Raw genomic sequence first — 26,165 nt, forward strand, 5'->3', positions numbered from 1 at the left:
GCTGGGGCAGTAAACCATCACCTGCTAAGAGGGTGCGTAAGAGGCATGGGAAGATTTCATGAGCACAGAGGGTCATTAACTCTAAAGCCAATAAAACAGGCCTGACTCAAGCCGACCAGGACACCGGCCCCTCGTGCTGTCGCGGCGTGCCCTGCTGCCTATTCAGGCTGCAGCGCTGAGCTCCCAGAGGTGGACCAGCTCCTTCCTGGAGAGATTTAGGGTTCATCCATAGTGGGGGAGGGCACACAGATTTAAATTTCACGATGTTAAAACAAAACAAAGCATTCCCCACACCTCTTTTCAGTGAATTCTACAGGCAATAACCAGTCACCTGCTCTCTTCGGGAACATTTCACATCTCTCTTATTCAAAGGTGCACTCTGAGTACCTTCCTTCCAGGAGAATTCTAGAATACCACAGAAATCTGTGGCGTACTCACTGTTATGCAGCGTCTAGGAATAAGAAAAAGGGAGACAGTCCTGGCGAGGCTGGGGAGAAGAGAGTGTTCTGGGGTGAGAGAATGAAAATCAGGGTACGGCATGCCTCTTGGCAACTCGCAGGTACATGGTACCCCGAGGACATGGGAAACCTTGGTGGCTGCAGCGTGGGGACTACTAATTCTTTGGCGAGTGTAGGACATTGGACGCCCTATCACTGCAAATCCGAAAGAGCGGTGACCGAGTGAAACACATCACTGTGTAGGTGGTAACAGATATTAGAAAAACAGGGCACAGTTTTTCCATTAGATTGAAAGTCCAAGAAAATTTTTTCCTGAGCAAAGTCATATCACACCCGTTAAATCAAGATCCCTGATTTATTCAGAAACACGTGAACGCGAACTCGTCCACTAAGGGAGAGGAACGTCTCTGACTTTACTCTCCAAACCTGCCTAAGAGCAAAGCTACTTCCTCTGACATTCCTGTGGACAAGGGCAGCGGTATCTGGTGGTAAGGGCCCGACTTCAAATAAATGACCGTCTTTTCAGATGGAAGAGGAAAGAGGAAACCAAAGTTGGGCTAGAAGCTGGCAGGTCTGAGCTCAGGTTCAAGTTCTCAGCTCGAGTTCTTCTTAACCAACGTGGGCCTTAATCTGCTTTAGTTAACATAGGGATGGGGGTCACGTAAAGTATACAGAACATATTCAAATGCCACCTCATTCTGAGAGTAAATTATCTCTGTTATCCTTGACAATTCCAAGAAAAGAATAAATTTGTTACAAAGGATTTTTCCACCGAGATCTGGGTTCATCTCAGTTCAGGGCTTTCCCCTCCCTCCTTCCCTTCCTTTCTCCCTCCCTCCCTGCCTCCCTCCTTTCCTTCTGCAAATATTTATCATGAGACTACAACGAGCTAGGCACTGTCTTTGAGTGAGGATCCTGAAAGGTTTTGAGGAAAGCGAACTGCAAACCTAGAAAGCAGACATCAGCGTAAGTTAACTCTACCTGAATGTGAAAACCTTTATCACTAAGTTAAGAAATTTGCTTAAGCCACAGCTTAGAAAATGAAGGTACGTGCACGCAGGTGAAAAAGGACCCCAGATTTTAACCGTCTCCTACAGGATGTGGAGCCCCTCAGCTCTCTGGTGACTTCTAACCACGTGATTCGTCACTTTCATACATCTTTGGATTCCCCGCTGCAAATTAGTTCCAAGAGCTCAGCTGCAGGCAGACTGCCCATCTGTAGGGAAATCTCACTTCCCTGTGGAAGTGGAACCATCCTTTGGACAGCTATTAAAACATCGCTGGAAATGGGGCTTCCGAAGCCAGGGAACTCTGGTTTGATGGAAAGAGACCTGGGAATTACCCTAAAAGGAAGAAGGCAGAAACTCCTCCTTCAATGAGAAAAAGGCTTATTTGGGTGAACTGACTGCCAGATGGCAAGAAAATGGAAATAATTTCAAAGCAATGACAGGAAAGGACTAAGATTTGTTAGCAGATTTGCAAAATCGCTTTTGAAACCTGGGCTCCATCTCCAAATGGCTGTTTTGAAACGTGACTAATTGCATTACGCGTCTGACGTCGAAGATGACGGTGTCGTGGGACAATGCTTTCGGTAGGAATATCTCACAAAACCTACCCAGAAAACGTGTGCACAGTTTCAGTGAGAGTGAAAGCCAGAGCGGACTGCGGCCTCATTTTTTACACTGAGCCCTCCCCGGCCACGTCCCCTCCGTGGCGGGGATGGGGGTGGGGTGCGGGGGGCGACGGAGCGCGCACACGCATCCTGACCTCGCTTCACCATCCTGCCGGCCACGGTAAACTGGGTGGAGTCGTTGGCTGCCCCTCGGCCTCTGGTCTTCCAGGCGTCCTCTCTCACGGTGATGAGATGCTTCCTCTCTTCAATCGTCATCTGGCTCTCTCGACTTTCTGTGACCCGCTGTTTACCCAGAAGAAAACAGGAGAGCAAATCACAGAGACAGAAGCGTTAGCGCGCAGCCCCCCCCCCCCCCCCGTGAGCTGAGAAGCAGGCAGAGAGCAGCCGTGCATCGTCCCCACACGTCCCAGCTGTTCTCGCTGAAATAGTCTGGGCTTCCCTATTTCCAGCTTGGGTTAGAGATCGCCACCACCAACGCGGGAACTGTAGGTTAGAACTTTGTTTTTCACTTATTTGTTTGCAACGCTGGAATATCAAAATGATACTCTGTAAAAAGAAACAAAAATAGACTGTCTTCCTGCCATAAATTTTACAGGGTTTTAAAGTTGCTCTGTTTTACTTATCTAGTTAAACGCAGTTGACTAGGACTCTCTATCCATTATACTCACAAAGAGCACGGTGGGTCTAGAAGATCTTACCCTCTTAAGTTCACGAGGAACATGGTCAATCATAAAGGAAGGAAAGCTGATTAGGGGAGGATGTGCTATCAGAAGGCTTCCTGGAACTCACGTGCTTTTTCCTAGAGCAACTACGTTACATGGGCAGTTAGGCAACCAGGTCAAGCCCATAAAAGTGACTTTTAAGTCACAGAATATCTGACACTGGGGCTGAGTTGTGCTATAGAGATAACCTACATACATAGTAACAGTTCTACCTAAAAAAGGCATTCAAATGCTTCTAATTGGGGTTCTGGAGATAGGTGCCTCTTCAATTTCTAAGCCGTTGGTGACACTCATTTGGCCTAAAAGGCAGAAGCTGGAGGTGGGGGGCGACTTGAGGGAGACCAGGAAAGGAGGGAGATGGGCAGGAAGGAGGCCGAGGACGGAGCCGAAGACCAGTGCAGAGGAAGGGGCGTGGCCGAGAGAGTGGTTGACCGTAGCAGGCTGACACCGGCCCGGGAGGTGCTGGAATGCTGGCTGGAGAAAGTCTCCTTTCTCTCCTCCTTCACCCGTCCCTCCTTTCACTACAAAATCCCCCTGGGTATGGGGGTGGGGCGCACAGGGGGAGGGCAGGAGCCGTGGAAGCTAGTGCAGAGGAAAGAAAAGCATCGTCCCCAGAACAGAAAGAGCTTCTATCTCCAGGTCCTTCCTACTCATGAGTGGTGAGATGACCCTAAATCCAAGTAATTCTCTGAATCACAGGCCCTTATAAACTATGAGGTGGACCTGCTAGGAAAACCTCATCAAAATTCAGAAAAGAGGATAAGTTTTCTTGGAAAATGAAGTTTCAGAAGTGAATTTTAATCAAATCAATAGGACACGCGCCTTGAAATATTTTCAAAAACATATAAAGTGCCAAGAAAGTGTTCTTCTCCGCAGATCCAGACATCAGCAGTGCTATGGTCAGCTCAGCGAAATCTCCAGAGCCCTGGTGCCCGGGAAGTGCGGTTCAGGACTCAGAGGAACGGTGTCCCCGGATCAACAATTCCATTTCCCAAGGCACCTGGATTCTCCCGCAGCTCCAGGGAGAACGTGATGCACGGAAGCCCTGGGATGATACAGGTGTCCCAGGATTCAAAGTGCCCGGTGGTTTGCCAGATCTACGTTAAGGAGCACGCGTTTCACTCACCTCTAAATGATGTTGTTAAACATAAACGTTTTTGCTTCTCTAGAAGTTTCACCTTAACTTTGCCACTTAGTAGGGTTGGTCTAGAGGCCCCTGATTCCCCTTATCTGACTTTAAATGGTTCTATAATGCAGTAAGATATATATAATGTGTGTATATATATCTTATACATATCTTGTATGTATATCGTATGCGTGCGTTATATGTACAAATATACACAGTTTATTCCCTTTAGAAATTAAAAGAATGTATCACAGGTTGCTATTAAATTTTAGAACTCAAAATGTGAAAACAGGCAAGACAGACATCTTCGTCTACGTACTTTTTTTTTTTGTAGCTTAAAACTTCGTGATTGTCTTGCTTTTCCCTTCGAAGGCGTTCTTTCCTCATTTAGAGAAGGACATAACACACAGTATAGTAAGCACTGTGTCGTTTTTCAGGTTTCCCTAGGTTTAGCTGATGGTATTTAGGATTGACTGGGAGAGTAAGGGAGTTGGGGCATAATGTGAATAGAAGCCCTACCCAATCTATCTTTTACTCTTTCAAATATAGCTCTCATGAACGTGATGCAGAAAGATGGGGAGGGAGAGAGAGGGAATGAGAGAGAGAGAGAAGGAGAAAAGAAGAAGGAGAAGACGAGGGAGAAGAAGGAGAAGGGGAAGGAGAAGGGGAAGGAGAAGGGGAAGGAGAAGGGGAAGGAGAAGGGGAAGGAGAAGGGGAAGGAGAAGGGGAAGGAGAAGGGGAAGGAGAAGGGGAAGGAGAAGGGGAAGGAGAAGGGGAGGAGAAGGTAGTGAAACAGTTGGGAGGAAAGGACGGTCTTAGGGATGGACAGAGACTTGGTAGGACACAGCTAGAAACTGTGCAAAGGGTTGAGCTGCAAAAATGTTTTCAGCTTACCACACTGCTACTGATGGGTTTGCCTCTGTACACCTGAGAAATCACTGTGCAAACCTCACTAAGCGTTTCTGACACAGGACGTGATACACGAGAGAGAACTAACATGTGTGACTAGGATTAGTGCAGATCTAAGGGTAAAATTCTTCTATAAGTGGAGAGCTTCACAGATAGAAAATACTGTGATCTGACTTTTAAGTTTTTATCTTATTCACCTCTAGTGAAACTACATCACAGGAAGAAATCACAGAATCACGTGTTAAGAGAAATAAGGCGCAGTGACAAATCGTCACGTCTCAGTTTTCAAAACTGCTATCACCATTTCGAATCCTGTGCACCGTTAAGGAAACTGAGCTCTGCCATCTCTTTAAGTGATTTCCATCCATCATCAGTGCCCAGAGCCTCACGTGGCCTGAACAAAACATGGAAAAAGATCTCAACTAGGTTTGGACCTCAAAGTGACTATAATCTGACCTTGTCACCCTTTCCCAGCAACTAAGGTGAAAGGAAGGGAACAAGGAAAATCTTATTCTAATACAGCCCTGAGGCATGTGAGGAAGAAGAAAACGTGGGTTGAGGACTGACAAGAGACAAAGAGTCCATTTAGACAGAGCTTGTGTGCTGTTTAAATGCTCTGTTTCCCTCTCTGAGCCCCTGCATTGTTGAATATTTATACCAGGACTGCTGGAGGAAAGGATCTCCAGGAACACTGAGGAGCTAGTGCCCCATCACTGGTATGTAAAACATTTACCTGGGAAAGTTGTCCAGAAGTAAAAATACAGGATTTTTAGGCCATTTTAATTTTGAAGTGATAAGACATAGATTGCCTCTGGTAAATGTTATTTTTCTTTAAACTTAAAAATATAAGGAGAGATAGTCCATGTTCATGGACGGGGAGATGCCATCTTGTCAAGATGTCAGTTCTTTCCAACTTGATTAATAGATTTGGTGCGATTCTAATCAAAATCCCAGCAAGTTATTTTGTGGGTATTGATGAACAGACAAGCTTATATGGAGGAGCAAAAGACCCAGATTAGCCGACACAATATTGAAGGGGAAGAAAAAAGTCAGAAGACTGACACTCCCCAACTTCAAGACTTACTGTAAAGCTACTACAAAAGTACCATTACTACCAAGGCAGTGTGGTACTAGTGAAAAAACACACAAATAGATCAAGAGAACAGAGTAGAGAGCCCAGAAATATACCCACACAAATATGCTCAACTAATCTTTGAAAGAAGCAAAGGTAATACACTGGAGAAAAGACAGTCTTTTCATAGTCTTTTCAACAAATGACTGGACATCCACAGGCAAAACAAAAGAATCTAGACACAGGTTTTGTACCCTTCACAAAAATTAACTCAAAATGGCTCATAGACCTAAATGTAAGATGCAAAACTATAAGACTTGTAGATCACATAGAAAAAAATCTAGATGACCCTGGGTTCAGTGATGACTTTTTAGATACAACACTAAATGCATGATCCATGAAAGAAATAGCTAATAAGCTGGACTTCATTGAAATTAAAAACTTTTGCTCTGTGAAAGACACTGTCAAGTGAATGAGAAGACAAGCCACACACTGGGAGAAAATATTTGCAAAAGACATATCTGATAAAGAACTGCTATCCAAAAAATACAAAGAACTCTCAAAACTCAACAAGAAGAAAACAACCAATTTAAAAATGGGCAAATGATCTGAACAGACACTTCACCAAAGAAGATGTACAGATGAAAAGATGTTCAACATCCTATGTCATCAGAAAAATGCTACTTAAAACAACAAGATACGTCTACACACCTATCAGAATGGCCAAAATCCAAACCACTGACACCACCAAATGCTGGCGAGGCTGTGGAGCAACAGGAACTCTCATCACTGCTGGTGGGAGTGCAAAACGGCACAGCCACTTTGGAAGACAGTTTAGCAGTTTCTTACAAAACTAAACATACTCTTACCATCAGATCCAGCAATCATACTCTTTGGTATCCAAATGAGTTGAAAACTCATGCCCACACAAAAACCTGCAATGGATGTTTATAGCAGTTTAATTCACAATTGCCAAAACTTGGAAGCAAGCAAGATGACCTTCAGTAAGCAAATGGATAAACTGGTCCATCCAGACAAGGACGATTATTTAGTGGTAAAAAGAAGTGAGTTACCAAGCCATGAAAATACATGGGGGAACCTTAAATGCATAGTACTAACTGAAAGAGGCCAATCTGAAAAGGCCACATGCTGTGCGATTCTAACAATACGACATCCTGGAAAAGACCAAAACTGTGGAGGCAGTAAAACTAGCAGTGGTTGCCAAGGGAAGGGGTGGGGGGAAGAGGCAGGGATGAAGAGGCAGAGCACAGAGGGTTTTTGTTTTCTGTTTGGTTTTTTTTTTTTTTGGGCCGCGCTCCACGGCACATGGGATCTTAGTTCCTCGACCAAGGATCGAACCTGCACCCCCCGCAGTGCAAGTGTGGAGTCTCAACCACTGGACCGCCAGGGAGGTCCCCACAGAGGGTTTTTAGGGCAGTGAAACTACTCTGTGTGATGTTACAATCATGGATACACGTCATTATACATTTGTCAAAATCCAGAGAATGTATGACACCAAGAGTGAACCCAAATAGAAATGATGGGCACTGAGGGATGACAACTTGTCAACTGCAATAAACATGCCATCCGGTGGGGTACGCTGATAACGGGGGAGGCTGTGTGGCGGGGGCGGGGGGGGCGGTTAGGGGAAGTCTCTGCACTTCCTGCTCAATTTTGCTGTGACCCTAAAACTGCTCTAAAAAGTGAAGTCTATAAAAAAAAAGTATACCATATATATATATATATATATATATATATACACACACACGACATGTGTATTATATAATATACATAAGTTATATTTAAAGACTTGAGCAATATATCTTTTCTTTTAAAGTTTCACATTGACTTATTTAGAAGCAAACAGGCATTTCCCCCCTTAGTGATGGAACGGCAGGTTCGCTCCAGATTTCAGCCTCTTTTTTGGGGTGGACCCCAGCTGGCAATGCAGGGCTGGGCTCCCACAGACCCGCATCCCTAACTTCAGAGGAAAGGCACTAAGAAGAGCGAGGGAACGGCCGCCTTCGGGAGAGAAACGGGGAGTTTCTACTTGTGAAGATGCCACATGAAGCCGGGAGGACCCACCAGACCCTTCCTCTGGCTGAAACCCTGTGCCTCTCCGTCAGAGACCTGTTTGGTCACCACTAGTCCTAAAGGAACAGAACAGTCATGAGACTTCTAGTTGGAGGCCACCTGAGAGGCGTGGTCCCAGGGCTGGTGAGGAGACAGAAACCCTAAGAGGGGAGTGACCGGCCAGGGCCCACAGACGGAAGGCAACTAGCACCTGGGGCTCGCGGCAAAGGGGATGCAGCCACTGTTTCTAGCTGCTTTGACCCCAGGGACATTCCAAGGGGAATAACGAACAATCACTGGTATTTTTAGCTTTAAGCATCATCACATATTATGTACCAATGTATCATATCAGCCCAGGCTAGGTCTCCCTTCTGTGGCGGGGTTCGGACGGGGTGCAGTGGAGGTGGAGAGTGGGGAAGGAGGGCTGTGGTTGCCATGCCAACAGCACCATGGCAGTTAGCTCCCATCAGGACCGCCTCTTCCATCCTGTCTCTTCCACGCCCCAAAGCACCTGGGCCACCTCCTCCTACTTTATCAAGATAGCCCCGGGGTCCTTTCTTGGGCTCCTGACTCAATTTAGGATATAAACCTTGGAGATTAAAATGGGGGACTTTCCTCTTCAACCAGTTACGTGACTATGAGATGAATTAACACCATAGGTCTCCCTAGGGGTCTGAGCGAAAGCTGAGATGTGGGTGACTGACCCTAAATATATGAAGTAGCAATTACATCTGTGCGCGCACACACACACACGCGCGCGCGCACACACACACACAGAAATGCAGCAGGAGTTACTTCCCCAAATGAAACACGTTTCTCCCTGCTGCTCAGAAATTGCAATGAGGCTTAATACGTGTAGGCAATTCCTCACCTGATTAATAGATACAAAAGACAGGTATTTATGGGCAGCAGGTATAGCAGGAGAATAAGTAGAAGCATACACAGGTTCCTATAGAGCAAAGCAAGAGGATTAGAGGTGAAAAGAGAAGATTTATCACAGCGGGGTGGGGAAGGGGGAGGGACAAAAACAAGGATTTCTCTCACAGAAAGTTAATTTACTCATTGCAATTTCAATTCGCTTCCCAAAAGAGTCTGTCCTACTTGTTTAGTTTTTTAGAATGCTAACAGAAATCCCCACACAAGCACAGTAAATAGACCCAAGTCAGCTCTGTGCAGTAATTGAGTTACTGGCAAGATTACTGCCGTTTACAGAAGATATTCCGTGCCATACAGGGGAACCCTGACTTTCATGGACCGTTTTAACATCGAATATAAAATATCTTCTTTAACGTCTTTCAAGTTTTTTCATTCTACGGTTGAAACAAAATTGCAGGAAACAGGATAGCGCTCCACTCTGGATCAAGGTGGCATCTTGCCTCGGGATAAGAAAACCAAACAGAGAGGGGCACCAAGGGGAACCGTCGGGGATGAGATTTACACGTGGCGAGGAGATCTATGCGAGAGTCAGGCTTACCCAGAGCAGATTAGAAACGGCATTATCATCTGTCAATGCTCCTTCTTCCTACAGGTTAAAACAAATAGGAGACACTGCAGAGGGCTGGAAGGGTAGGATCGGGTTATGGCGTCACAATCATCTCCGAGAACTCTGTGCTGGGTTCCAGGAAAAGCATGCACATGCCCACACGATCGGGTGGCACAAACACCAAGTGAACTCATCACTCATCAGTGGGACAATAATCTTTAATTTGGGGGTCATACCAACAGCCTTCCTTGCCCTCTTAGCCTCGTTCCTTCAACTGACTTCACACTCTTGAATTGTGATTTCGAATTTCAATGACAGAGTCAATCAGGACACGAATGTGGCGGACTGATCTTCCTAGAATTTTCAAGGACTTGTCCTGGGGACAGCACAGACCTTAGCTTGATTCACTGACCTGACACGCTGATGGAAGCACAGCCAGATATCAGATCCTGGTCTGTGACTCAGATGTGGACTCGGGGCTGTAACCACAAAGTCTATACAGGGTTTTTATTTCCTGAAAAAGTCTGAAACACGACGATTACCTTGACCCAAGGGAACAGGAGTCACATCTCTGCCTTTAATACTGAAGACGCCAAAATGGGGTTGGACTTTTAACTAATGATCTGGTGCAAATACATAACTGCAATTCAGTTGAAACAGAGAGACTCCTGCCAAATCCCTTTTCTTTCGAACTTGGCTTCATTTCATCTCTCTCACTCTTGGGATGGGATGAGTTCCTCTGAAGGAAGCTGTCCACATACCATGCTCCAGTGGACACATTCCCAGCACTAAAAGCCTGGCCGTACCTACAAACCAATGGGCTTTGCCATCTTTAGAACTAATTCTGTACGCTACAAGGGCAAACATGTGTAAGTCAGGTTAGCAATGCCCTAAACCACGAACAGGAGGAAGGGAAGAGGGGCGGCGAGAGAGAGAAAACCCAAGCTGTTTGTCGTAGGAAACGACAGGGTCCGCCAGGTAAACGATTAGCACTGTTAAGCTCCAAATCGTCAGTCCTGATTTCGGGGGGATAAATTTAGAAAGCAGGGAACTGATGTTAAGTGACCTCAGCTCCTGAGACATGACTGATCTTTCAGAAGGGAAAGGAAAACTCTAACTAACCTAAAATCTAACCTCAAATCTATTCATGGACCAAAAGAGTATTTTCTTCCATATAGGACCCCCGGTGAGATGCGGGTTAGAGCACCGAAACTTTGTTTTGTTTTGGGACAAACCCTTTGACAGAAACAAAAACTGTTTTAGATTTTCAAGGCATCCTTTACATCATTTTTTTTCATGTGGCCGCATGACAGTCTCTAATTACTCGTGTGGCTCGCATTATATTTTTACTGGACAGCGTGGATTTTCACAGGGGAAGTGATTTATATAGAGGCCGGTCTCCATCTCCTGCTTGCTCTGCTTCTCCACAGGCTGTAACCCGTGGGACCCTGCTCACTGCACACAAAAGCTCGAGGAGGCCAAAGGGTAAAATGTTTCGTAACCACGGATATGTGCATTTGATGAACTCAGAAACTGTGCAGGAAGTGATGAGCTGACTGTAAATCTAGTCCCTTGTCCCTTGGTGCAAAAGATGGAAGGTTCCAGAGCCTGTGCCCCTAGCAAGTCTAGCTCCAGCCCAGGCAGCAAGCTCCCATCTGCATGGAGCACATGTCATGAATGTCCTTCCTTCTCCCGAGAAGCGTCTGGACACCCAGCAAGCCCTGGCCATGTCTCAAGCACCTCCCCCCACCACCAGCTGCCCCGGGGGACTGTCTTAAGGCAGATCAGGTTCACGGCAGCTCTCCTGCTTCACCTGAGCTGGCGAAGGCGTGGCTGAAATACACGGCCTGCCCTTGGGAAGACATGAAGCTAAGGGCTTATTAGAGGCCATGGGAAAACCACCCGACCTCAACAGAACTTGCGATTTCCCAATGCCTGCTACAAAAACTGAAAATAGGTGGGCTTATTTTAACTTCAAAGAGCTTATTGTCTTGGGCCGAAGTGAACTAGGTCACTCAGCGGGAGAGCGACAGTGAGTTCACTGCTGGTGCAGAACCCGCCTCGTCTGTGAGCCCAAGACACCACTTCCCACTCAAGCCAGGGGCAACCGCAGTCCCCTCCTCCCATCTCTCACCTCCTGAGAACCTCCGCCTAGTGTTAAGGCCATTCTGTTCTCACCCGCTACTCCCAGCCTCTGGGTTACCCAGCCTCGGATGATCTCTGTCTCCAAAGTGGGTAGAGCGCTGAAATCGATTCCACTATTCACGAGTGCTCTACCTGGCTTGGTGTTTTGTAGCTTTACTTTTCACCGTGCCGTGTGGGACCTGCTAGGGAAGGTTTCTTTGCATCTTTTGACATGACCAAGAATGAAGCGCTAAAGTTATGTGTGAACCAATGATTTCAAATCAAGTTTTTAAATAAAGTTTGTGGGCAGTGGGGATCAATGATTTGAGGGACAGAGTTTTCTTTCACTTCCGGGTCTCATTCTGGAAATCCAAATTTCCTACATAGGTGCTGTAATATCCAATTAGATTTGAGAACTTTGCAAATGGCTGAGCTTTAACTGTCTTTAGTCATTATCTTTAATGTCACGTCTGTCTCAAAAAAGAGAATTCAAATTGCTGTTTCAGTTCAACCTATGAAAACACAGAGGTGCCACAGGAAACAGTGTCAGAACTCTCTCCTCGCAGCCCTGTGGACACACCTCCTTTTAATGTAAGTTTCTGAACGCCTGAAGGTCACGTTCCACGGATGCGTATTAAATTGTTTTAGATTAGAAGGGGTCCAGGTGATCATCTGGTTGTAAGTATTTTGTTTTCCTTTTTGTTTGAAGACTTTTGATCCTAGAAGTTGGCCAGTGGGGGTGTGTTACAGCATCTACTTTGCCCCCAGCCAGCAGGTGCGTTGGCAATCACAGGGCCATGCAGTGGGCAAGTCACCGTCCGCTTTCAAAGTGTGCACTGACTGGTCAAAGCCGGTCATCATTACTAGCAATTTAACAATTACATTTGCCTATGAAGAAATGCCTGCCCGTATCAACAAGTGTATTACTTTTCTCGAAACTTGTAACGTACTTTGCCGTGCCTTCTCAATAAAAGGCTTACCTGCTCATCATGAAACATGTCTTCAATTATGAAATAAGTCCTCACCGACCACAATCGTGTCCTGCTCTTGTATACTCCCGTTTTCAACCTCGGCATAGGACACTCAAGCCCATGTTTTATATGCAACTTAGAAACGGTTAGCGGTCAATGACTGTTTTTCATTCTAAAGACTTTAATAACATTGTAAAGTCAGACTTCATTTAAGGAGGTCTGAAACCAAAGTAAAAATGCACACTTCCAAATTTAGGAACTTGCCTGCTGATGCATTAGGTACATGGTGCTGTTCACAGTTCTAGAACATCTCAAGACTCTACCTGGTGATCAACTGAAGCCTCTGTGGGACAGACTTTAAGTGTGGACCCTCGTGGCGAGAGAGTGCTGTGCTTCCCGGGGTAGTAACCGGTTAAGTTATGCATGCCCGCCTGGTGGGTGCACGTCCAAGCGTGATGTTAGTTAGAACGCTTTTCCCGTGCACGGACAACGTTACCTTCTTCTTGAGCGACTGTCCCGTTTCCTGGATGTGCAGGCTGCTGGTGACGGACGCTTTGCCATACTCCTGCTTCCTGTTAAGTCTGTTTCTCCAGTCTTCCTCACCACTTTTCTTCAACAGTGCTAATCTAAGGGGAAGACCAAAAAGAGTTCAGCACCAGCCCTTCCTGGTAACGGAACCACAGTTTAAGTCACCCAGAAGTCTTTGCCCAAGAAATGACCACAGCTGCCTAATTTGAATCATTCTGAATGTCACTTATTCTGAAGAAAGTCTGTCTGGAAAAGTAGTACAGATGACTATATTATGTAGATTATTATATTTTCTAAGATGGCCCCAACAAACTTAAAATCGGATTGAAGTGCAAAGCCGAAAACTGACTTTCCCAGATAAAAGAGGCAACAACATTCTACCAAAGGAATAGCTCTGTTTTTTTCCTTGCCTTTGGGCTGAGAGCAGGAAGGAAAATAAAAGTAAACGTCCCCAGAGAAAAATGTCTTCGAGCGATCCCTTCTGGTCACTTGATGAATTAACGTTTAGTGACTAAAGCTGGATAGCAGAAATGGGTTTAAAAATTTAAAGCTATTGACAGTCTCTGAATATCACGTTTTAATTACAGGTAAAAGATGATGCTAAGACGTCCTGTATTCTAAGTCCTGTTCTTTTCTTCCAAATGAACTTGGTCTTTCCAATCTGCCTTCTCAATACAGAAACTTCTCTAGAAACCCATTTTAAAAATTATCATTTCAACTTTCCTCAGGGGAAAGCTATATACAAAAACAGAACCTAATTAACTGAGGTTTTTACCTAACCTACTTTAGTTCAACTATGGTGTGACTTGATAAAAAGCTGCTTGGGTGTTAAAATCTATGAAAGGCTATTCTCACGGACAGGAGGCTCTTTCAGTCTCGGGCATTTAAGTTGGACAAACCCAGGAAAGTATAAAAGGCACAAAAGTGGTGATCATTAAACTCATTTGAGCTGATGCTCAAAAAATGTAAACGTTAGGGAAAACAATGACTGGACTCCTTTCCCTTATGGTGAGTCTGCTGGGCTAGGTCTTTTAAACATTCATTAATGCGTGTCCATAAAGAGTGTATTTTAAGCAACACATCAACGCTCATTTATTTGGCTGTTAACTCCTGTCAAATAACCCGGGCTCCGTTCCTTACTGGTCACAGTGGGAACTGAACTAGATGGTTTCTAAGGGCCCTTCTACCGAGTGTCCCGACTCCATTAAATATCGGAATTGGAGATGGGATGAAACATATCATACTCCACGATAAAAGTTTAGCTAAGCAAATAAGAAAACAGATTTTGCAGTAAATGTGACTCCGTGTCCATCTACAAATTCATACAGGATCATACTGTATATTTGGATTCGCTCAGTCAAATAATGGAAAGCAAGCTATAAAGAACTCCCCAAGGAGTTCAAGGGGGGCAAGGGCTTCAAACTCTGGACCTCTCCCCTTTCCCGACCTCTTCCTCTTCCTTCCCTTCTCTCCTGCTATGTGACAGCAGATAAGACCCAATGTTCACTCCACAAAGCTGGTATAACGCCGCCTCATTTACCTGTGATATTGTGATTTATAATAAATATATACTTGGTCTTTGCCCCCTTTCCTGGCACAGAGCTCCTACAACTTCTGGAATTTCCTGAATGATGAGAGTGGTAATGCTATCTTATGTGGATGAGGTGACTTTTGGAAGCATCTAAGTGTGGGCTTGTTGCCAGGAGAACCAACCCTGTGATCAGAGGGTTGGAACTTTCAGTCGCCCCCCTGCTGACCTCCAGGGAGGAGGGAGGGGCTGGAGATTAACTACATCATTGGCCATTGGTGATTCAACTCAATCAGGCCTATGTAATGAAGCCTCCATAAAAAAGCCAAAAGGACAGGGTTCCAAGAGTTCTTGGGATAGCAGACAGGCGGAGGTTTGGGGAGGGTGGTGCACCTCGTGAGGGCATGAAACTCCACACCATCTCCTCACACCTCGCCTGTGCATCTCTTCTATCTGGCTGTGCCTTAGTTACGTTCTTTGGTAATAAACTTGAAGTCTAGTAAATAAATATATTTCTCTGAGTCCTGTGAGCCACTCTAGCAAAGTAATTGAGTCCAAGGAGAAGGTTGTTGGAACCTCCAGTCTGTAGCCGGTTGGTAGGTCAGAAGCACAGGTGACAGTCTGGACTTGCCACTGGTGTCTGCAGAAAGGGGGAGGGGCGGTGTTGTGGGACAGGGCGCTTACCCTGTGGGGTCTGATGCTGTCTCCGGGTAGACAGCAGCAGAACTGGGTGGAACTGTAGGACACCCAGCTGGTGTCAGACAATGGCTTGATGGTGAGGGAAAAAGTCCACACTGGAAACTAGAGTCAGAATCTTATATCTAAGACCCTACTTGCTCTCAGTGAGCCCCAAAGTCTATAATCTATGACGCTTGGCAGTACTCTGCATCTACAAGGGCTGGTTCATGTACTTGAAAACAGATTCTAATTTCCTTTAAGGGTTTCCATCTAAATGTCAGACTATGTAAGGACTAAGATTTATCTTTCCTCCAATTATTCTGAGTGAGTCAGTTATATTCTAACAGGAAAAAATAATCAAATAAAATCAAATCATGAAAAGAAACCATGAGTATCTGCACGCTGCAGTAGAGCTTTCAAAGCGTCTATAAAGGAGACTTCCAAAATGTAAGCATGCCAGTACCACCCAAATGAAGATGTATTTCCAATGCCTCATCTTGTGAACATGGACATTCATCTCATGGATACTCTCCTTACCGCTCAGAACCAGCTCTGACTTCACCCTTGCCCTAGAACAGTAGTTATTCATCTTGGCTACCTTACCTTTGTAATCAGATTAGAGTCCAAGTGATTTCAGAGATATTAAAAAAATCAAATGCAGCCTCAGAAGTTGCATTTATTAACAAGAATGCACTATGGTCTTTAAGGGCGTTCTCAAAAATAAGGTCCCAAATGTCTGAAGCCACGCCAACATCATCTAAACAATCACGTGGTTACCCTAGTGGCTGCACGGAGGAATGGAAAACTGATTTAGAGAAAGGCGAAGTATGGATCTGTAACACTTCGTAGTCCCCCGCGTACCCACTCTGCTGATCTCCTCAGCAACCTCTAAGAAACTGGATATTGTTGCTCCGAAAGAGACACGGGTGCACACACAGGCCAAGGACGTCACTGACCCAGGTCACCCTGCATGTCGCTGAGGCAGGGAGCTCTGGTTCCAACCCCGGCACATCCTGGCTTGTTTCACCAGTCGTGTGGAAGCTGCCCAGGCACGTTTTCGCTCTCGTGTTGGGAACTACACTGTAATCCTGGCTTTTTTATATATTCCCCCCTCTTGGGATAGCCTTCAAAGAGTTCCTCCGTTCCGAGAGCCTGGAATCTTGCTATCAGATACGCTGGCAGGGCCATCCTCAGGAACTTGCGGAGACTACAGAGTAACCAGAATAATATGGAAGAAGCGGTGCTTCAGTTGAGCCCACCTGGTATTAGGCCCAGCCGGAGCCTGCCGAGTGCAAGTGACGGAAAACAAGTAACACGCGCTGAAACATACACGTATTATTCCTGCCCGCTTAGATTTCCGACCTGGTGCTGAACAAGCTGAGGAGGGCGGGTGCCTTCTCTCCTGCAATCTCATGACGCTTCTGAGTCCCCGCAGACCACCGTGCACTGCAGAGGGCTGGGGTGGGTCGGGGGGCAAGCGTCTGGTCCTGCACATACCATAAATTACGGCCTATGCAACTCAAACAGCGGTCAGCACTTTTAACGTCCGCCAAGTCCAAGTGCTATTTGCAGGGCTGGGATGTTGAGAACCTGGGCATCTGCTTAGTCTGAGGCTGAGAACCCGTGAGTTCTTCAGCCCAAGGCCCGGCCGGGGCCACCATGATGGGTGCTTGCCAGGCCACTGGGGAAAAGGCTCTCCCTCCAGCCACAGCCCCTGCTTTCCCAGCAGGGAATACTGGCCTGAGGCGGGCTGTTTCAGCAGCAATGCTCTGACAGCCCTGCTCGATTGCAACAAGTTTTGCAGGCTCACGGCAGCCAGGGCTGGGTCAGATACGGGCCCGGCAAACTGAGTGCCTCTAAGATGCAGTACTTTTTTCTCCTCCCTCCTTTAAAAATGCCCCCTCGTTTCAGAGAATCGCAGACATCACACCGATAAGGCTGAACAGCACGGGTTGGTCCTTAGATCAGATCTTGGCCTCGGCTGGTTTATAGGCTGGAGGAGTGAACTAATATGGCTTTTATATGAGGTCAAATCAAAGATCAGAAAAGGAGGCAGCAAAGGAAAGACACCTCTGTCCGTAATGCCAACACAAATCTGGGGCCCTCCAGGGGCTGAAATCTCTGGGCCGCAAGGTAAGAACCTCGAGTCTGACTGGGTGGAAGGTGGGGCTCGCGGGGAACACAGGGGGACCCCAGCCAGGCCCTATAAGGCAGGAGTCTGCAGGCTCAGCCAGAGGCATGGGCGGCCTCTTCAACATTCCTGGGAGTTCAATACATCCTTACGCTCCGTCAATTTCCCGGTGGAAGGACGGCTCTTCTGCCTTTTTTAGTCATCTTCTCCCCCCCCGAAAATGAAAACACAGAGCAGTTGTTTCAGTAACGGTGGAAAAAAGATTTCTAAAAGCCTGATAAACTTCTAAAGAGGTGTCAAAGGTTTTATCCCTAAATAGCACAAAATATATTCGATTTACCATGGTTTTCAAAGACGTGCCCCACAAGGGACAATTTAAACCCAAACCACGTAGGCAGTTATGAAACAGTGGTTTTATTAATCCAATGGGAAAAGCAAGATATATCCTTAACTTGATATTAGTTATGATCCAAACTTGACGCTCGAGATGTCGGAACAGATGAAGAAAGAAAAGGACCTTTTAGATATGTTTCCCCGACCGTCAAACATGTTCTAAAATAGGAAGGTATGGAGGATTTCCTCTAATTTCTCAGTTGCTACCCTTTCGTAAGTCTTAGTTTATATCTACGAAATGGGGATAGTACTGCCTCCTTCGAAGGGCTGTCTTCAGCCCTCAATAAGGTCACACCGGGGAAATGCCTTGGGCAGCCTAGGAGCCTCGGTGGTCCTCGGTACGGAGGACTTAAGATGCTCAAGTCCTGAGCAGGAAAGAGACAGACGCACAAGATCAAGGAAGGCAGGACCACATCCTCAGGCTGCGGCTGATTAGAAGAAACGATGAAGGAAATTGACAAAGTCCCGTCACTACTTCCGAAGAGTCCGAAACACGAAAGTGAAATTTGAAACAAGTGATGCCAAGAACACGTGAGTTGAGAAAATTAGCACAGGAGGAGGGTGTACTCCTCCGAGCACTGCTGTCCAGTTAGAATTTCTGCCCTCTAACCGATGTCCCCCCGTGAGAACACACGTCAGTTGCTGAAACGCTGACCTGAACACACGGCAGCCTTGTCACGTGTACTGAGGGGAAGAGTTGACGACCAGCCCCTGGGGGTGGTCCTATTGGCCACGTGGCCCCAGAGGCCACTGGAATTCAACCTCGCCTTCCGCGAAATGAGGCGGTCAGAGGAATTAGAATAAGGTTTAAAAGTTCTGTTTTGTATGTCATCTCAGAAAAAGAAAGCCCAAATGAATATAAGAAGAGAGTACTTATTTCTAATGGTCAAGCTTCATTATTTTATTTTAACAGAAGGGAGTAATAGAGACCCCCGCCCTTGGGGAAAAGCTATCGCATATGGACCGTAAAGTTATATAGCTTTAGCAAAGTACACATAAAAGAACCATCAACATAAGGGGGGGGGGGGGGTAAGATCTCTGGCAATATATTTTGTTTTGGCGTAATTTATTACAAACATAAATGCTAAATAAAGCGTCCCTCCTCCTTTGTTAAATGTACAGTTTGACAATTAAACTGAATAGCTGAAAATTTAAGAAGCATTATCATGGTCATGCTCCGGACAGGCTGGGACCAGCAGCCCGTTGGATCTGTGAGAAGCGCTACCTCCCACCAGCCAGGAGGTCCGTGTGTACGCATCCGGCTTTGAACACCCCTCCAGGCAGCTCACAGCAACCTTACAGCCACCCTTCATCTCCTCAGACATCTACAAAGCCCGGGTTAGGGAGATGCACCTTTACCGCATCTCGCGTTTTTTAAAAATTACGATTTTACAGCAGGATTGAAACTGTTTTCAGAAAGAGAGAAACTAAAATTCACTAAAAACAGGCAAGTGAACCAAGAATGACTGCATAGCAGATAGGACATCTGATGAAGTTGTTTTGTCTAACAGACAGAATATACCCCAAGATGGGGAATCTCTTTAAAAGCCTTTGAGAGAAGGGGTATATTATTATTTTCTACTGGAATTTTACCCCAAGGATGTTTTCTGATGGGTAAAGCATCAGAACTTGTGTATAAGTGGATACTTAACCATTATTTCCCTTAAATGGGACCTCGTCCTTCTCACCTAACCAGTTATCAATGGTTGGGTCTCTGGAGGGTGTGGAGAAGAAAAGGGAACCGTCCTACACTGTTGGTGGGAACGTAAACTGCTGCAGCCACTATGGAGGACACCATGGAGGCTCCTCAAAAAACTAAAAATAGAGCTACCATATGATCCTGCAATCCCACTCCTGGGCATATATCCAGAGAAAACTATAATTCGAAAAGATACATGAAGCCCTATGTTCACAGCAGCAGTATTCACAGAAGCCAAGACATGGAAACAACCTAAATGTCCATCGACAGATGAATGGATAAAGAAGATGTGGTACATATACACAGTGGAATATTACTCAGCCACAAACAAGAATGAAATAACGCCATTTGCAGCAACATGGTTGCGGTTAGACATTATCATACTAAGTGAAGTAGGTCAGACAGAGAAAGACAAATATTATATGATATCACTTATACGTGGAACCTAAAAAAATAATACAAATGAGCTTGTTTACAAAACAGACTCATAGAAAACAAACTTATGGTTATCAAAGGGGAAAAGTGGGGGGGAGGGATAAATTAGAAGTATGGGATTAACATATACACACCACTATATATGAGATAAACAAACCCTGCTGTATAGCACAGGGAACTATATTCTACATCTTATAATAACCTATAATGGAAAAGAATCTGAAAAAAATGAACATGTAACTGAATCACTCTGCTGTACACCTAAAACTAACACAATATTGTAAATCAACTATACTTCAATTTAAAAAAAAAAGTGAGGTATCTGGGATCAAACCCTCTTTGAGCCAGTTTCTGTGGAGAGGACTTCATTCCAGAATGGGCCAAACTGCTTCCCTGATCCAAGTGTCACTCCCTGTATTTAGCTCCACCCCTTTGGCCCCAACACCCACGCCTCCTCAGTCTGGTCAGTGCCGCTCAGAGCAAGAAAACTCCTGAACGGTGGAGGTGCTAAGGAGGGATCAGCGTGGGCAGAACCATACTTCTGCCAATCAAATTGGGAAATTCACGAGAACATTCCGGACCCAGTCCTCCTGCCGCTCACATCCTCCGCTAAAGGCTGACACAGAAAATACAACCCCGAATATTTCACTCGGATTCTTTGTATCTGTCCCCTTTATCTCCTCTGAACCCTCCGTGACTCTTGGAATGAAATGAGCGCTCAGTGTTATTTAATCCTCAAATGTAGTCTTTCATAGCTATTACCTGACAGGAAATGTCTAAATGCAGGGCAGAAGAGTCATCCATTTTACTTTCTGTGAAATAAACAAAACTCAGATTCTAATCCGGAAGATTTCTGTCCTAAATGTTAATTTTTATCCATTCCCTCCACATATAATTTACACTGACAAACAGTCACAAGCAGTGGACACATTCAATTTCAAGCCATGTGTATCCGAAAGGGAAAGAGCCCAGATCTCTGCTCCCGTCACCGGCTGGTCAGAGAACCGAGTATAAAAAAAGAAAACAGAAGCAGCAACAAAAGAAGCAGGCAAAAGCCTGTTTCTGTTTGTCTCCTCGTCTGAGTCTTGAAGCAGCATCTCCCAGCGTCAGGAAACCAGGCATGGGGATAAACGCGGTTTCCTCTCAGATGCCCTGAGCGCACAGTCCCTCTGGTAGCTGGATTCATGAGTTTCTCTCTTTGCCCATTCCTCAGATCTTTTTCTAAAAGTAAGTTGTACGACGCCCTCCCACCAGTAGAGTTCCTTCTCAATCATTAAATCTCCTTACCTTTCTTTAATGGACATGGTTTTGCTGGGAGAGTCGAGGATGCCCTCCGCCGCTGGTGCTTTGATCTCTTCAGCAGCAAACACTGCACACGGACTCCGACAGCGCTTCTCCTGCGGCTGTTCAGAGGGATCTTGCTGCTTCCAGGACACGGGGGTTGCAGTCTGAGCGACCGGTCTCCCAGCAGCTGCGCCTGTCTGCTCAGAAGTGGGATCCATGAACTCTGCCGCTGGGAAGCAACGGAGCCCTGTCAGCACTTACTCCCCTGCGCAAGCATTCTTCGAGCCCTTCACCCCGACCCCGACCCCGGATGACCCGCACTTGGAGTTCAATCCGTGGGCACATGGCAGGCTACCCAATCCACTTGGATTTATGCAAATCCGGGGCATGCTCTAGTCCCTGAGAAAACCAAACTTCCCAGTGGATGACTCCACCCAGCGACTTCTTTTGTGACAACTGGTCTTTTCCTGCGTGTGACACACAGGAAGTCGGTTTGGACTACACGCTGCAGAATGTTTCTACGCCTCCAAGACAATACTTTGACATTTCCCGTGGGTCACACTCCCAAAGCAAAGCCACTATTATAACTGCCACACTATCATTTTATGGAAATGCAGAAAGAGAATCACAGTCCCACGCAGCACGGCTTGCCAGTCTGCACGAGAAGGACCTAGGAAGAGAACCTGAAACCCAGAGACTGGGTTCCAGCCCTATCCCCTATATGCTCACCCAGCCTGGGACCTTTGGGGTCACCAATTTCTAAAAGGGGCCAAAAGAGCTAGGGGTTCACAAGGCTGTCGTGTCAGTTAACGTGACAAAAGTCATCAAAAACCCTTATCAAGATGTGGGGAAGCGCTTCGGGTATTTTTATGGCAGAAACGTTGATGAGTCCACCAAACAAGTCGGGTCCAAGGGGAGGGTACGATTCACACTAGACTTTCAATCAACACTTAACACTTAGTCGTCAACTGCCTTCATAATTCAGTTAAAAACAATCCCAAACACATGCGACCCGCCAAGCAGGAAGGAAAGGAGCAGTAAGTGCTAAGCTACCTTTCAGCGAAAACTTCCTCTTCGTGACATTCTCCACGTCCACCTTCTCTTCAAAGAGCTGCCTGTCCTTCCAGTCCGGGCTCCCCTGTGCGGTGCTTTGTGCAGTGGAAAATTCCTTCGGTTCGTCGCCGAACTGAGCCGCGGGAGGATGGGCGAGCTCCAGGCTTCCCTTTCTCGGAACAGCATAGATGGGTTCCTTATGGCCATTTCCTTCCCGGACTCTGCTAAGCATGGGGTAGGATGGCTCTGCCTCCTCGAAGGACCCGTACTTTGTAACACCACCATCTCCACCTGTCAAGACTCCTTTGCTTTCTGTCTCTTCAAATTCTCTCGACATTCCTTTGCTCCCACCAGCCTCTACCGAAGACTGCCAGCCCTGGGATTTCAGGATGCTTCTAACTGGAGAGTCCGAACTTTCTAGCGAAGAAGGAAACTTCTGCTCAGCGGCACCGGAGCTGTCATCCAGCGGTGGCTTTGTCCGAAGATTCCCTGCGTACGTGGGGGTGACGGTAGATGCCGGGGTGGACACAGATGTGTTAACAGTGGGGCAGAAAGGGCTGAGCTTGCCACTTTGCACCTGGGAGGACACAGTTCAAAAGGAAAACGCTGATTTAAAAACACCACCTAGGGAACTCCCTGGCGGTCCAGTGGTTAGGAACTCCGCACTCCCAATGCAGGGGGCCCGGGGCGGTGGGGGGGGGGGGGGTGGCAGGGTTGATCCCTGGTCAGGGAACTAGATCTGCAACTAAAGATCCTGCATGCCGCAACTCAGACCTGGTGCAGCCAAATAAATAAATAAATATTAAAAAATAAAAACACCGCCTACGTAAATACTGCTGTATGGATTGACACGGATGGAGACACTACACTTGGGGCAGTTTTCCTGCTTCTCTGGGTGAGAAACCAATCCTAGACGTAGACGTACAGATGCGTCTCGTTAATCAAATCATTTGGGTGAAAAGCAGGTCATGAGCCCTATTTTTCTCCCCGAAAGGGACCCAACTCCAGATGATCTCAGCCATGATGCGAGCAAGAGAAGAGATACATCCTCGGCATGGTTATATCCTCCTTAAGAACGAAGCTATTACCAAGTAACGACAGGTGACACAGTTTACAGGTAGACGCCCTAGCTATACCGCTAACCTCAGAGGGACACCGTGTTCCCATATTTTAAGGACATACGTGCGAACCGGAGCTGGATCACAGGCACCCACCTGTTCCACCTCTCCAAGCGTGACCGGCTGGGTCTGATAGCGAGCATTCATCCTCCTGTGTCTCACATCTAATCTGTTCCGCGTTGAAATCGCTTTTGAGACCGGCTGGGACAGTTTGTTAAACAAGGCCAACTTCTCCGCTAAGCTCAGGGTGGAGAGGTCAGGTTCTCCTTGCTCGGCAGAATCTTTGCCCTCATTCGCCTGGTCTCTGGCTAACGCCTTCTGGTGAGCAGATGCCTGCAGTCTGAAAGGGGGGAAAAGTCAACCACACACAGGGAGACAAACAGAAGCCCCACTGCTAGGTTCGTCTGTTAACTTTCTTCAAAGTGTCACTTCGATTGGAAAAAGGGCTCATTTTTCCCGGCAGCTGGTTAGCTATTAACAAGACGACAGCGTAGGCTGGGGACCCTCACGTGGTCAGTATCACACAGAGCAGATTTTCAGCTCTGAATTATTTCTAAAAATTGAATTGCCTATTTAAGGAATTAAAGTCGCCTTGGTATACCTTATCTTGGAGAGCTGAGCTGTACTGTTAGTATCAACAATAAATACGGCTAAAGGGAGTCCGCAGACATTACCTACGGCACATTTAGACATTATCTAAAGGTGTGGTTCAGCAGGTGGTCTTTACATCTTAAATAATTAGGAAATAACGCAGTCATTCTATCAACAGCGCTATCTACAACGCAGGGTTTTGCGTTTCACTTGCTAAACACAAATAGCTTAATTGTAAAGATTCTCTCCCTCTTTTTAGTCTAGTATTTTCTCTCATACGTTTCTACCTGTTTCCTGAAAGGTAGCTAAATCTGAAATTCCAGGTAACTTGCAAAGTGAAGGAAATGTCGGGGCTGATAAATCCCTCCCACTTCCAGGTAGAGGAGAAGGCTTCTAGTTACCAGGTCAGTTCATCTTTGAAGGTCTAAGACAATGTCCCTTCTGCCACTGGAAAATCTAATTCTAAATCCAGTGAAAAATCTATTCTGCCTCGACTCTGATTAACCAGCGCCTCACAAGTTGTCCCAGACGAGAGCAGTGTCAGTTTTCCAGGGCACAGTGAGGATGGGAGTAAGGGGACCTGAGTCTTGGCATCTTTCCTGAGGTCCAGCAAAGAACTAGGAATGATGGCAACCCGCTTCCCCAAAGAGAGCCCCCCTTCTGGACGAGGCCAGCTCTACTTCTGCACTGTCATTTTCCTTCTTTTAATTTTAGCTTTAGCCTTTGCATTTGGCCCATAATAGTAAAACAGAGGGGATATTTACATGCCTTAAGGACATCATTTTAAAACACCACCGTTGAAAACATAACAGTAAAACATCTAAGTTCAGACACTATAAACTGTTACTGTCCCAATCCCCAAATATAACGGCATTGTCTCTCTATCCATTAGAAACAGGTAGGATTGTTTTTAAACATGTATTTATGTCTAGAAGTGTTTTAAAAAAACCTAGGTATTATCAGACTTTCAACATTCAGGTTAACGTCCTATTTTTCTGTTAATCTTTAGTAAGTGCTAGTGTTTTAGATGAAGAATGAAACTTTTTAGGGATGACCAGGGTTATGAAAAACAAACAAAACAAACGGATAAGTGGGTTAGTGGGATCCGAGTTCCAAGACGTAATGAAAGGCCGTGGATGAAATGCTGTCATATACAGGCCGACGTGAAGTCCCCAGGGTGACAAAGTAAAATGCCCCACGTTCCCTGGGACAACTCCTTGTTTGTCAAACAAATGACAGGCATTGAAGACCTGAAAATGCACCTCTGCTCTCAGTGTGACATGCAGCTACTTCTGTCCAGTACCTGGCAGGCTGCCCGGGGCTCTTAGCTACAGTGGGACTAGGATGTCTTGTCATTACAGGGTGGGTGGCCACAGAGCACGAAGCAGGGGTAGGTTCGCTTTAAAAGCAATTGCCAAAGATGGAACATTCATAAGGAGAGAGAAGAAAAGAAGCATTAAGGAAGGTGTAGTTTTCAATTCAGAAACATTAAATCAAAAAATACTGGAACAAAATCCTTTGCTCATTTCTTAGGGAAAGATCACAAAAGAACTTGAAAAGCAATTACAAACTTAGGAAATAAGAGACAGAGGTGACCAAAGTCAGTGGAATAAGAATAGGTTTTCAGAGCTTGGAAAGGATTTAGAATATTTAGAGTAAGTTCCCGGTTTAAAAAAACTTTCAAGAAAGCTAGTATTAACCAACCACCAGCAAAGCAGTAGGTTGTGTCCGTGTTTTACAATGTTGTTCTAAGCTATTTTTAAAGAGTCAGGGTCCTCGTATAACCGATAAGCACATCAAAGTACATTCAGCAAGTCTGACAAGGGGATCATTTTTGCTTATATTTACTGTTTTGCTCCCAGGGGCAGTTGCTTCTTACTTTACAATAGCCGCTCAAATATTAAAAACAAAAACAAAAAACTGATTTGCTAAGAGTTCCCAATGAATACAAGATGTACTTGTCCACAAATCCACAGAGAAGTGAAGGAAGTTAGGGCAGCTAAGTTAACAGCAGGTTCACAGTTGGGCTGTTGATGCCCTCGCTGAGATGAACTTCATTTTTTCAGGAAGGGTGTGTATATGTGTGTGTCTGGGGGGAAAACAACTTTAAAAAAACTGGTAAAAGTTTTCACTTTAATGGAAGCAGTAATCCCTGG

The 26,165-nt window shown here is 45.9% G+C and overlaps 1 protein-coding gene across 1 annotated transcript in view; it reads right to left on the reverse strand.

Moving 5' to 3' along the window:
- Positions 1 to 26,165, reverse strand: part of SVIL (supervillin) — a 101,910-nt gene that overhangs the window by 37,907 nt on the left and 37,838 nt on the right. Inside the window, exons 9-13 of the mRNA XM_065873054.1 lie at positions 23,515 to 23,758; positions 22,301 to 22,877; positions 21,251 to 21,476; positions 13,068 to 13,197; positions 2,226 to 2,373 (exon numbers count right to left, since the gene is read on the reverse strand). Of these exons, the coding sequence (XP_065729126.1) occupies positions 2,226 to 2,373; positions 13,068 to 13,197; positions 21,251 to 21,476; positions 22,301 to 22,877; positions 23,515 to 23,758 (1,325 nt within the window). The remainder of the gene's footprint in view (positions 1 to 2,225; positions 2,374 to 13,067; positions 13,198 to 21,250; positions 21,477 to 22,300; positions 22,878 to 23,514; positions 23,759 to 26,165) is intronic.

The sequence above is a fragment of the Phocoena phocoena genome, chromosome 2 (assembly GCF_963924675.1).
Source record: "Phocoena phocoena chromosome 2, mPhoPho1.1, whole genome shotgun sequence".
NCBI lineage: Eukaryota > Metazoa > Chordata > Mammalia > Artiodactyla > Phocoenidae > Phocoena > Phocoena phocoena.